Source organism: Hibiscus syriacus, unplaced genomic scaffold (genome assembly GCF_006381635.1).
Source record: "Hibiscus syriacus cultivar Baekdansim isolate YM2019G1 unplaced genomic scaffold, ASM638163v2 tig00016571_pilon, whole genome shotgun sequence".
Classification (NCBI taxonomy): Eukaryota; Viridiplantae; Streptophyta; class Magnoliopsida; order Malvales; family Malvaceae; genus Hibiscus; species Hibiscus syriacus.
Window position 1 is genome coordinate 139,971 of NW_024062388.1, and position 12,628 is coordinate 152,598.

At 34.2% G+C, this 12,628-nt stretch overlaps 1 protein-coding gene and 2 pseudogenes across 1 annotated transcript; 2 read left to right on the forward strand and 1 right to left on the reverse strand.

The window, feature by feature from the left end:
* Positions 1–2,208: 2,208 nt before the first annotated feature.
* On the forward strand, positions 2,209–4,947 carry LOC120208529 (probable disease resistance protein At1g12290). Its single transcript, XM_039207771.1, has one exon. It carries the CDS (start codon positions 2,209–2,211, stop codon positions 4,945–4,947), a length of 2,739 nt encoding a protein of 912 aa, XP_039063702.1.
* A 5,029-nt stretch (positions 4,948–9,976) lies between these two features.
* Positions 9,977–11,387, forward strand: LOC120208530 (annotated as a pseudogene).
* Positions 11,388–11,552: 165 nt separating this feature from the next.
* On the reverse strand, positions 11,553–12,579 carry LOC120208531 (annotated as a pseudogene).
* Positions 12,580–12,628: the final 49 nt, after the last annotated feature.

The window sequence follows — 12,628 nt, forward strand, 5'->3', positions numbered from 1 at the left end:
CAAAATAAGATTGGTGGAAAAATTGGTTTTTCGGATGAATCATGGAAGAATAAAAATTAGTGAAGCCCAAATGCAAGGAGACCACATTGTCAACTCTCTTCTTAGTGCATGCTTATTGAAAAGAACTAATGAATCACCTGAGGTAGAAGAATTTGTGAAGATGCACGATGTCATCCGTGACATGTGTTTGTGGATAGCATGCGAGCTTGAAGAGAATCAAGAATATCTTGATGATGACTTCGGCGGTAGGTTAATTTATGACGCGTTTTAACTTAAAATATTACATGTTTTACTCTAAAACTTTACATCATTGGTAATAATTTCGGTTACAAACAAAAATATCTTGACTGTAACTTTTTAGGGTACAATTGGAATAGTTATGAATTTACATAATTTATTAAAGAAAAATTAATATTTTCGATTTCAACCTAAAATATTATCCAAATTATTATAAAAAGTTACGATACTCGTCCTAAGATATAACCTAAAGACTTTTTTTTAATGTCTTTGCTATCATATCATGTCAGTAAAAGAGCAAATGAATATTTAGCATAGTAATGTACATAATCTTTATTAAACAATGCATATAATATATAAATTCATCAACAAACTCAATATTAGCTACATTCATTTAACTCAAACTTATAATTTTCTTCAAATTTTAGAGGATTCCACCAAATCTTGTTCTAACTTGAAGCTTAACTTGAATAGCAAAGCTTCGACTTTCAGAATCTGTTCAAAAGTTTAGAGATTTTATCAACAATGGCCATAACAGCTCTTGTAAATGTAGTGGAGAAGTCTTTCAAATAATTGAATTTGAAACGCGGCTTCAAACAAATCAAATCCCTCAACGCAACTTCAAGGGAAGTGTTAGAGCGGTTTACTGTTTTCTTCTCAATCAAACAGCTCCTGTTTGTATTGGTTCTCATCAGGTCTGCATGATTTTTCTAAGTCGTCTTCATGTCCTGTCATGGGGCCATGCACAGACCAACTGGTTGCGTAGGAAGATTCCCCTTTTCTCACCAATCCACTGTAGCACAATTGAAAAAGGGCAAAAAGAGAACAAAAATATGTACTTTGGATCCCTTAATTATTGTTTGTTGAAGGGTTTTCTCTGCAGTCTGCAGTAATCTCATACCACAAATCCTTTCCCTGCTCAGTACTTTCCTTCCAAAACGACACCAAAAACGCATCCTTTATTTTGCACCAATTCCTTTGTGCAACTTTGATTTCTTCTCTATTGTTTTCAGTTTCATTTGCTTTCTTCCACTCACCAAAAATTCCAGATCCTCTCCCCAAGTATTTACCGAATTATTTGATGGAATGGAATATGTGAAGATGCATGATGTGATCCGTCATTCGTGATAAGGGTGTTTGAAAAATGATGATTGATAGAGAATATTTTATTTTTAGGGTAATTTTTGAGTAAAAAAAACCTTCAAATTGAATACATTAACATTAGGAGTTGATCAATATCGTTGATTAAGCAGTGAAACTACATTCAAAGTGATTTTCATATGTCCCCCCCTAAAAAAATATTGCAAATAATTGGGACTCCATGCTTCAATGTAATCAAACGCAATTATTGAAGCTCCAAGGACAGTGTGAGAGCAAATGTTATCCGTTCCTACTGAATGGATCACCTTTTGTTTAGAAAATGCCAATCAACTATGCTTTACGACATCTCGAAAAAGTAGAGTGCCAAGACTTTTACTTTCTCTTAGTCGTCTTTGCATCATGTCATGTCGGTAAAAGAAATGCCTGGGCCATGCACAGACCAATCACTACCGAACGAGTTGCAATTTTTAAAGAAAGATTCCTCTTTTCTTACCAATCCACTACTAAAGAACAATCGAGAAAAGATAAATACCCATTATTCTTATTCCATATTTGTTGTTAGTTGAAGGGTTTTCTCTGCATTTTGCAGTAATTTCATAGCACAAATCCTTTGCCTACTCAGTACTCATCTTCCAAACCAAAACCAAAAGCGCATCCTTTATTTTGGAGCAATTTCTTTCTGAAGCTTTGATTTCTTCTTTCTTGTTTTTGTTTCCCCTTTCCTTCCTAACAAAAATCAATCTCTAGATTGTTTTTGTGTTTGTGTGTGTTCAATTTCACTTGCTTGTTTTTCTTCACAATCATCAAATTCCAGATCCTCTCACCAGGAAGTCTAGTTTGATTTTGAAAGCCCCAAGTATTACCAGAATCATGGGCAATTGCTTCTCTGTACAATGTAGTTTTGAAAATATCCTCATTCGTGGTTGGGATTGCATTGTTGGACGGGCTAATTACGTGTGCAAGCTTAAAGAAACTCTTCCAGCTTTAGCTGCTGCTCTTGCAGAGCTGAGGGTACAAAAGAATGATGTGCAACGGGAGGTTGATCTGGCGGAGCAGCGACAACTGAAGCGACTCGATCAAGTTCAGCTATGGCTTTCGAAAGCAGAAACTATGATAACAGAGGCGGAAAATCTGATTGCAGATGGCCCTCAACAAATAAATAACTTGTGTCTCGGCGGTTGCCTCTCCAAGAATTGCCTGTCTACCTACAAGTTTGGGAAAAAGGTGGCCAAAATGCTTCAAGATATAAGAGATCACATGAGTAAAGGAGTTTTTGATAGGGTAGCAGAGACTCGGCCAGCAGCTTCAGTTGTAGTAAGACCTGAGGATCGGACAGTTGCTCTTGAATCCACCATCGACAAGGTATGGAGCTGTATCATGGACAACGATGTGGGGATCATTGGCCTCTACGGCATAGGAGGCGTTGGAAAGACAACACTCTTGACCCAAATCAACAACAAGTTCAGCACCACACTACAGGGTTTCGACATTGTAATCTGGTCGCTGGTGTCTAAAGATTACAATGTTGAAAAGATTCAAGACAGGATTGGTGGGAGAATTGGGTTTTCGGATGAATCTTGGAAAAATAGAAGTGTTGACCAAAAAGCTGAAGATATCTATGGAGTCTTGCGCCACAAGAGATTTGTTGTATTATTGGATGATCTATGGGAGAGGGTGGATTTGAACAAAGTTGGGATTCCAAAACCAAGCAAAGAAAATGGTTCCAAACTAATTTTCACTACTCGATCATTGGAGGTTTGTGGCGAGATGGAAGCTCAAAAGAACTTGGAACTGGAGTGTCTTAAATCAGAAGAGGCTTGGAAATTGTTCCAAGACAAGGTTGGAGATGAAACCCTCAACAGCCATCCAGATATTCCAAAACTAGCCGAACATGTAGCCAAAGAGTGCGATGGACTGCCTCTTGCACTAATTACGATCGGTCGTGCCATGGCTCGCAAGAGAACACCTGGGGAATGGAGATACGCAATCGAAAAGTTGAAGCGATCGACGTTACCTAAAATGGAAAAGGAGGTATATCCGCTTTTAAAATTCAGTTATGATAATTTGTCTTCCACAATGAAATGTTGCCTCCTGTACTGTTGTCTGTATCCCGAGGATTACAATATTCCCACAAAGACATTGGTGGAATATTGGTTTTGTGAAGGGCTACTGAACGAATTTGATAGATTTAGTGAAGCTCAAATGCAAGGAGACAACATTATCAACTCTCTTCTTAGTGCATGTTTATTGGAAAGAGCAGAAGAATCAATTTATGGGGAAAATCAAGTGAAGATGCATGATGTGATCCGAGACATGGGTTTGTGGATAGCATGCGAGCCTAAAGAGGAAGAGAAAGAGAAGAGTTTCTTTGTAAAAGCAGGGGCTCAATTACTAGAGGAGCCAGATGTTAAGGCATGGGAAGGTGCAAAAAGAATGTCGGTGATGAAAAATCAGATTAAAGTTCTGAGAGGAACCCCTAAATGCCCTAGCCTTCGAACTTTGTTTCTTAGCCAAAATAAGCTGCAGGTGATCAATGATGGTTTCTTTCAGTTTATGCCTCATCTTACTGTTTTGGATTTGTCGTGGAACAGAGATTTAAAAGCACTACCAAAGGGAATTTCACAATTGATTTCTCTAGAATGTCTTGATCTATCCGGAACTCGTATTACAGAGTTGCAAATGGAGTTGAAATCTTTGACAAAACTGAAAATGTTGGACATGAGTGAAATGTTGAGACTCAGAAGAATCCCACAGAATTTGATATCTAGTTTTTCCAAGTTGCAAATATTCAGGTTGGGGATTGACGTGGCTGTAAGAGGAGGTTTCCCGAAGGAAGACAATGTTCTGGATGGGAATGATAATGAAAAGGTTATAGTGGAATTGAAAAGTCTGCAACATCTGAATATATTAAGGATACCAGAGATACAAAGCATGTCTGCTATACAAAGTTTTCTAAGCCACCACTTGTTTCGATGCAGCACCGAAGCACTAGAGTTTACTTTTCAGGAGACAAATGTGTTTAATGTTTTATGTTTAGAACACATGGAGCGTCTGGAGATGTTAGACATCCGTGGCTGTGGAAACATGGAGGAGATGAAAATGGAAAAACTGCATACCAGGGGTTCTCCGAGTACGAATTACACTTCAGGCTTCCACACATTGAGGGAAGTTAGAATTTTTAGTTGTAACAAATTGAAGGACGTTACCTGGCTGTTTCTTACTCCAAATCTAAGGTATCTCGGGATATGGAATTGTTCAGAGATGGAAGAAATACTGAGCGAGGGAAAACATGGAGAAGTTGCAGATGTGGTGGGAATTCCATACCCTACACCATTTCTGAACCTTCTATATCTTCGTCTATGGGATCTACCGGAATTGAAGAGCATATACTGGGATGCCCTACCCTTCCCATGTCTGAAACATATTAAAATAGGCAATTGTCCTAAACTGAAGAAGCTTCCTCTCAACTCTGACAGCGCAAAAGGGAATCACATCACCATTCAGGGACCCCAAGACTGGTGGGAACAGCTAGAATGGGAGAATGAAGCCACTCGAAATGCTTTTATGCCATCTTTTCAAGGGCCTTTTGACGGAAGAAAACAATTGTGAACCTCATCGTCTCATCCCTATTTTTCCTTGCACTTGTTTATTGAAGTGAAACAATGTCAAATTTTTTAAACAAAAATATTTTTCCTTAAATCGTCTCATCCCTATTTTTAATTAGTGTAAACAATATATATATATATATAACTTATGTATTTGAACTTGAAATTTAGTCAAATTATCAATACTATTTTTATTTGACTTAATTAGTTTTTGGATAAATTAAAAATCCATTACCTAAATTATTAGTTTTAGTCTGTTTTAGTACTTAAACTTTTAATTTTTTCAAAATCATACATAATGTTTAGTTTTCATTTCATTTTAATACCACTGATAAATAATTAACACGTTTGGTACCTAAACTATTAGTTGTAGTTTGTTTTAGTACCTAAACTTTCAATTTTTTCAAAATCATACCTAACGTTTAGTTTTCATTTTAGTACTCGTCGTTAAAAATTTAATGTGTTTAGTACCTAAACTATAAACTTTTAATTTTTTCAAAACCATATCTAACATTTAGTTTTCATTTCATTTTAGTACTTTGTCGTTAAAAAATTAACGCATTTAGTGCCTAAATTATCATTTGTGATTTGTCTTGGTACCTAAAATTTCAATTTTTTTCAAAATCATACCTAACTTTTAGTTTCATTTCATTTTAGTAACTGTTGTTAAAAACTTACTGCGTTTAGTACCTAAACTATCAATTTTGGTCTGTTTTAGTACCTAAACTTTTAAGTTTTTCAAAATCATATCTAACGTTTAGTTTTCATTCTATTTTAGTACCATGTCGTTAAAACATTAACGCGTTTAGTACCTAAACTATCAGTTTTGGTCTGTTTTAGTACCTAAACTTCCAATTTTTTCAAAATCATACCTAACGTTTAGTTTTCATTTTAGTACTCGTCGTTAAAAATTTAATGTGTTTAGTACCTAAACTATCAGTTTTGGTCAGTTTTAGTATCTAAACTTTCAATTTTTTTCAAAACCATATCTAACATTTAGTTTTCATTTCATTTTAGTACTTTGTCGTTAAAAATTAACGCATTTAGTACCTAAACTATCATTTGTGATTTGTTTTGATACCTAAACTTTCATTTTTTTTTCAAAACCATATCCAACGTTTAGTTTTCATTTCATTTTAGTACCCGTCTTTAAAAATTTATTGCGTTTAGTACCTAAACTATCAGTTTTGGTCTATTTTAGTACCTAAACTTTCATTTTTTTTCCAAATCATACCTAACGTTTAGTTTTCATTTCATTTTAGTACCACGCTGTTAAAAAATTAACGCGTTTAGTACCTAAACTATCAATTGTGATTTGTTTTGGTACCTAAACATTCATTTTTTCCAAAACCATACCTAACGTTTAGTTTTTATTTCATTTTAGTACCCGTCGTTAAAAACTTAATGGGAGAATGAAGCCACTCAAAATGCTTTTATCCCCTCTTTTCAAGCTGATTGACGGAATAAATCAATTGTGAACCTCATCGTGGATGGATCGATCCTTAAATAACTTTAAATTATTTTTATATTTTATATATTAATTTTATATTTGTATCTTTAAAATTTTATAATATCTTACCTCTGAATTTTTAAAATACTTTCTAAAAATAAAATCCAACGTCGGTTTCATAACTTACTCATGCTCACACTGTTCTTAAGGGTCAGGAAAAATGGTCTCACCTTATACCATGGTCAAGCCTACAAGCAAAGTTTTAGTATTCGACACGAGAAGTCAATTGAAACGAAATCATCGCCTAGAAGTAACGTCTGCATCCAACACATCTCATGGCATGACATTTTAAAAATATATATATAATTATGTTTAATTTATTTTTCAAAAAACAAAAATCATAAAAACAATTAAAAATTTTAAACTTTTAGTTATTTTTATTATTTTAAAGAATTTTTTAAAAGCATTTTAGGATTTTATTTGAATTTTTTTACATTTTTCAATATATATTTTTTATACCGGGAGAAACCTAATTGAGTGACATTATAAACACTCTCTTTTATCAACGAAATTGTTCGGTAAGTTGATATAAAAAGAGGGTCAAAGTGAGAATGTCAGTATACTACTTGAGCCATTTTAGGTATTAAGCCAAACTGCAATAATTTGCATAGTTAAGGCATATGAAATTGATTGTTTTAAGATTTCGATGTAAAATTTTATGGAGAAAAATAATAAATTAAATATTTTATTTTAGTAAAAAAGGTATCTTAAACCCATGATGATTCTTCTACGCTCGACGAGCAGCGATGAGCATCACTAACGACGAGCACCATTAATTTAATTTATAAAAATTTAAATGCTAAATGACTCAACGTATGGTTATAAATTAGTTAAAAATTTAAAGATAAATTAACTAAAATAAATGGTAAACTATATCAGTTACCACTTAATTATTGTCCCTTTTCATTTAAACCAATATTTTTAAAATTTTGTCAATCGGGTCACTCAGCTATTTAAATGCATTCAATTAAGTCACTCGCCGTTAATATTTAAGGGAAAAGCTTATGTGCCAGTTAAAATATTTGGTATAATTACACATTTTGGTCATTGTTACTTATATATTCTATCAATTTAGTCCTAATTTAAATAAATTAAAATAAACTTAACCCTCAAATCAAATGATGCCATGTATAATTACCAAAATTCAACTTTTTATTTTAATTTATTTTAATTTTAAAAGTTATGATATATTTTATATTTATAACAAATCTTTTTTCTAAAAAATTGAATAACTCAAGCAATAATTTATGATATTAAATTTAAAGCAAACTAAATTTATCGCCCTTTTGATATAGGTCAATCTTTTAGTGAAATTTTTTTCATGCTAAGTCCATCGAGAATCTTATCAATGTAAACTTTTATTAAAGATGAACATAAATTTTTATGGTAGGAGGTGAATTTTTAAAATTTTAAAGGAAGATTTTGTCAAACGTGAAAAAAATATATGTCACATTTTCTATTAGAAATTTACTAGATAAAAATTTCTTAGTTTTACAGGTTATATTATATCACCTTTTTTTTAGTAGAATGTCATTTACAAATAGTAGTAGGACAAAAATTTTGTCCAGTGAATTTTATATGCATGGGCTAATCAACTATATTTTCCTTACAATCAAAAGAGGTTATGATACCATTGACGGTATGCTTCTAAGAACCATAAATAGAATTTATAGTAAAAAAATTATTTCGTTTTAAATATAGAATATGCCATACCTTTTAAAATCTTTTAAAATTAAGATTTGAGGGTTAAGTTTATTTTAATTTATTAAAATTAGGACCAAATTGATAATATATATATATATAAGTAACAGTGATCAAATGTGTAATTATACCAAATATTTTAACTGCCACATCAACTTCTTTGTTAAATATTAATTGCAAGTTGCTTAATTGAATGCATTTAAATAGTTGAATGACCTGATTGACAAAATTTCAAAAATATTGGTCAAAATGAAATGAGACAACATTTAGGTGGTCTACTTGTATAGTTTACCCTTTATTTTAAATAAGGAATCTTTAAATTTTTAACTAATTTATAATTATCATTGAGTCCTTGAGAATTTAAATTTTTATAAATTAAATTAACATGACCTTTTGCGGCGTTTTGTGTTCACAAACGCCGCTAACTTTTGTGGTACTGTTTTGACCAGGGCTTCTTGCGGCGTTTTTACTATCGCCAACAAGGAAAGCTTTTAGTGGCGCTTAAAAACGCTTCTATAGGACTAAAAAACGTCACTAAAAGTTTATTTTGTTGTAGTGATGACAAGAACTATAATAATCTTTTTAGAAATATATTTTCTTATTTTTTTTAATAATTTGTGTGATTATAAAATAATATTTATTCATAATTTTATAGTATAGTAATAACGTACACACATCATGTTAACACAATTACTCAAATATAAATTCTAAAAAAAATATATAATAGTTTATTTTATATTCGATAAATTTAGAAATAATTTCCAAATATAAGTTCCATGATCAAAAGGATTGACTTTGATCAATTGGTGATGTGATGAGGAATGATCGTTCCATGGCTCCGGGGGCCACTGCCCCTCCCCTAATTTTTTTTTACTATTAAAAAAATAGAGATAGTTACCAATGTAGATATTTAAATTTTGATTTATTTTGATTTTGTCCCTATTTTCTATTATTAGTTATACTTTGTCCCTGAATTAAAATCTTGACTCGGTCCTGAATGAAATCCAGTTATTTCTGTGCTATCTTTTTGTTTTAGCCCTTGAGTTTCCTAAATAATCTTCCACTGTCATCTTCATGGATTAGATATTATTTCCCAGATTTTCTCTCTATATACTAATTCAATTCTTTCACCTTTTCTAACCAAAAGTTCTCTCCTTTTTCATCATTGTATCTTGGGAACAAAAGGGTATTCTCCATTGGAAGAAAATGGAAGCTGCTGCACCAATCTTTACATCTCCAACTCAACCCTTTTCATCATCCAATCGTTTGAGAGGTACAGTGTTTGTATTCATGGATCGGTCGAGGGGAGTTCAGGATGATCACTACTGAAATTTTTAAATTTTCATATAGTTTAATTATTTTTTATATTTTTTTATTGATGATTTAATTCGGTCCTAAAATTTTATGATTCGTAGATGGCATAAAATTAGGGTTATTTTCACGTCTAAAGTTTTGTGCTTTTCAATGCAGCTAGTAGCTTTATGGGTGCCTCATTGCCCAGTAATTCTCCAAAGTTGAAGAGATCAGTCAAGATTAGTGGGAGAATTAGTGCTGCTGCTACTACTGTTACAAAAGGTCCCATGGAAGATATTAAAGAGTATGGACTCCCAACTTACTTCTATTGATTCCTTTTTCTTACAAAAAGTTGTATGGTGAGATTTGAACCCAAGACCTCGAAGTTCTCGGGATGTCTTGCTTGTCGTTTACGACAAGCCAAGAACTTGTAGGGGTGGAAAATGGAGGAATTCATCATCTCCATGTGTGTAAATGTTACATGTTGAACTTAAATGTGCCTCTCAGGTATACGCGTCCTTTCTATGCGATGTTCGAACTGGGGAAGGCTCCTGTTTATTGGAAGACGATGAACAGTCTTCCTCCGACTTACGTAAGTGCACCATTGCTACTTTTTGATGTCATGTTGCTTGAGCTATACTCTTTAGTCTTTTTTGAATGACAGGGAGAGAAGCTGAAGCTTTTCTACAATCCAGCCTCAAGCGAACTTGCTCCAAATGAAGACTTTGGGATTGATTTTAATGGTAATTTCTCATACTCTTGTCCCTGTGCCTTTACTAATGTGATAAGAAGTACAGTCCATTACTCGGTGACGAAAATAACACAAACCTGTCGAAAACCCAAAATTACTCAAACATGAAATGATTTGAACTCAAAAAAATCAGAGTCCGATATGAGCCTATGACTTGATGAATTTGTAACTCTGCAGGAGGTTTCAATCAGCCTATCATGTGTGGTGGTGAACCGAGAGTCCGAGACAAATGCTGAGGAAAGCTAGAGGCAAAGCTGATAGTCCAATATACACCATACAAATATGTATTCCTAAGCGTGGTATGTATGTTTCATAGATTTCAATTTTCTTTCTTGCGAATTTCCGATTTCTTTTTCCTTTTGATTTCCGATCGATCACTTGTCATCATCTTCTCTAGTTTCATTTCGCAGCTGTGAACTTGATATTCTCATTCACAAAATGGAGTTGATTGGGATGGTCCTTACAGACTACAGTTTCAAGTTCCAAAGGCATGGCAAAACAGACCAACTGAATTCTTTAACCAGGTAAAATATGTTTGTATTTGATGCATATTTCGATATGGACATGAAAATATGATCTTCTAAGCTCTCGAAATGCATGAAAGTTTGGAAAATTTTGAATATACTCGTATTCGATTCGACACGCACACCTTAATCCGAATATCGTGGTAACAGGGGCTAGCAGGGGAGCAGAATAAAGAAGGTGCATGTGACAGCAATATTTCCAGACACAAGTATTGTTGTGGATAGATGTGTGATGATTGGTAACTTGTCCAAGGAAGGAGTAAGTAAAAAAGAAACCTGTGTTATTTCATCTGTTTTCTTCCTCATAAGGTGAAGCATCGAGTTCATATATGAAAATTCGTAAATCCTTGACTCCATTTGCAGGGCGATCGTTGCAGTCTTGAATCTTGATCTGGTTATGGGGTGCATGGACATGAACTCGCACCTGTACAACCCTCTGGCCAATGTAGACGACGGCTCGTGTCCTATTGATTCCAATGCTGAGGACTAGTTGTTAGCCAGTTGCATCTCTTATGCATCTTAAATTACTCCTTGTAGTTCTCAAGATTAAAATGAAATGTTAGTTGTATAGGATGTAGATAATGGAGTCATCAACAGTGTTACAAAACAATAGAGGATTGGACCGATCAATTGAACCGAAAATCAATTGTTTATCCGGTTTGACATGTCCAACCAAGAATCTTTGATTCGGTTAAGAACAGAAAAAAAATCGAAATCTCTCATCAAGTATCTAGTAGTACTACAACCCAAGACTCGAACTAAAATCATATCAATAGATGGAGTACTCTAGTTTAATAACATTCACCAATATCATCAAACACAAGTGCACAGAAGCTGATTATAAAAGCAGTATCTTTTTCTTCAAAATTCGAAGATCTAAGAACATGTTCATTGACAATACTATTACTAGTTCCTCCCTATTGACTACGCTTACTTCATTGGTACCTCACGTAAGAGCAGCTTTTTTCCTGCTCTCTATATACTTGCCCGCGAGCGAATCGAATAAAATCCCGGCACCGACGCCAACCGCCAAATCGATCGTGTAGTGACCCCTTGTACCGAGCAATCTCATGGATTGAAGCACATTGAGTGTGTCGAATAACCATGCCAATTCCCATCTCTGCATTCTCCTCATGTCCAACGATGCAATCACCGATCCAGCAACGTGGCCGGAGAAGAAGAGGAAAAATGAGACATTCCCTACAGGAAAATCCATCCGACCCTACAAATTCCTGCCATTCATCAAAGCTTCAAACGTTAGCGCTTATATCAAAACCATATGTATGTATACCAATGTTTCAGATCAGAATATTTCAAACCATGAAAATTTAACACAAGCAGCTGACCAATCAGATAGTCTCGTTTTCCCAACCGGATAGCATTATGCAGACGGTCTGGTATTGTGCTCTTCGGAATTAGCCACCCAAGGTTGGAACCCGAAACCAAACCTAGGGTAGCAAAGCTTTAAGGCACTAGTAGGTGCTCAAACAAGACAATACCGAATCGCGAGCACGTTGCTATGCGATGCTACGGGGAGAATGAAAATATTCAGTCAACTGGCGGGTCGTGACAGAAATAGATTAAGAGTTAACCTGAGGTAATGGGAGCTGCGTGGAGTAACCAAGGATCCCACGACAAGTGAACATGAACAAAGCAGAAATCGTCGCCCTTGGTCGACCCTCAACTAACCAGGTCCCTATTATATACACTGATTGCATCCCAACAAACACCTATCAAACATATAAGCAGAGTTCATCAGACCATTAATCTAGCAAAAATTAACGCCCTTACCTCTTCAGATTATCACATTTCTACTTCATGTTAATTTTTATAGAAAACTTTAGATATTTTTAGCATGCAATTACATCAGACTAACCTAGTGGGCACGCCTGATCCAGAGGGTATG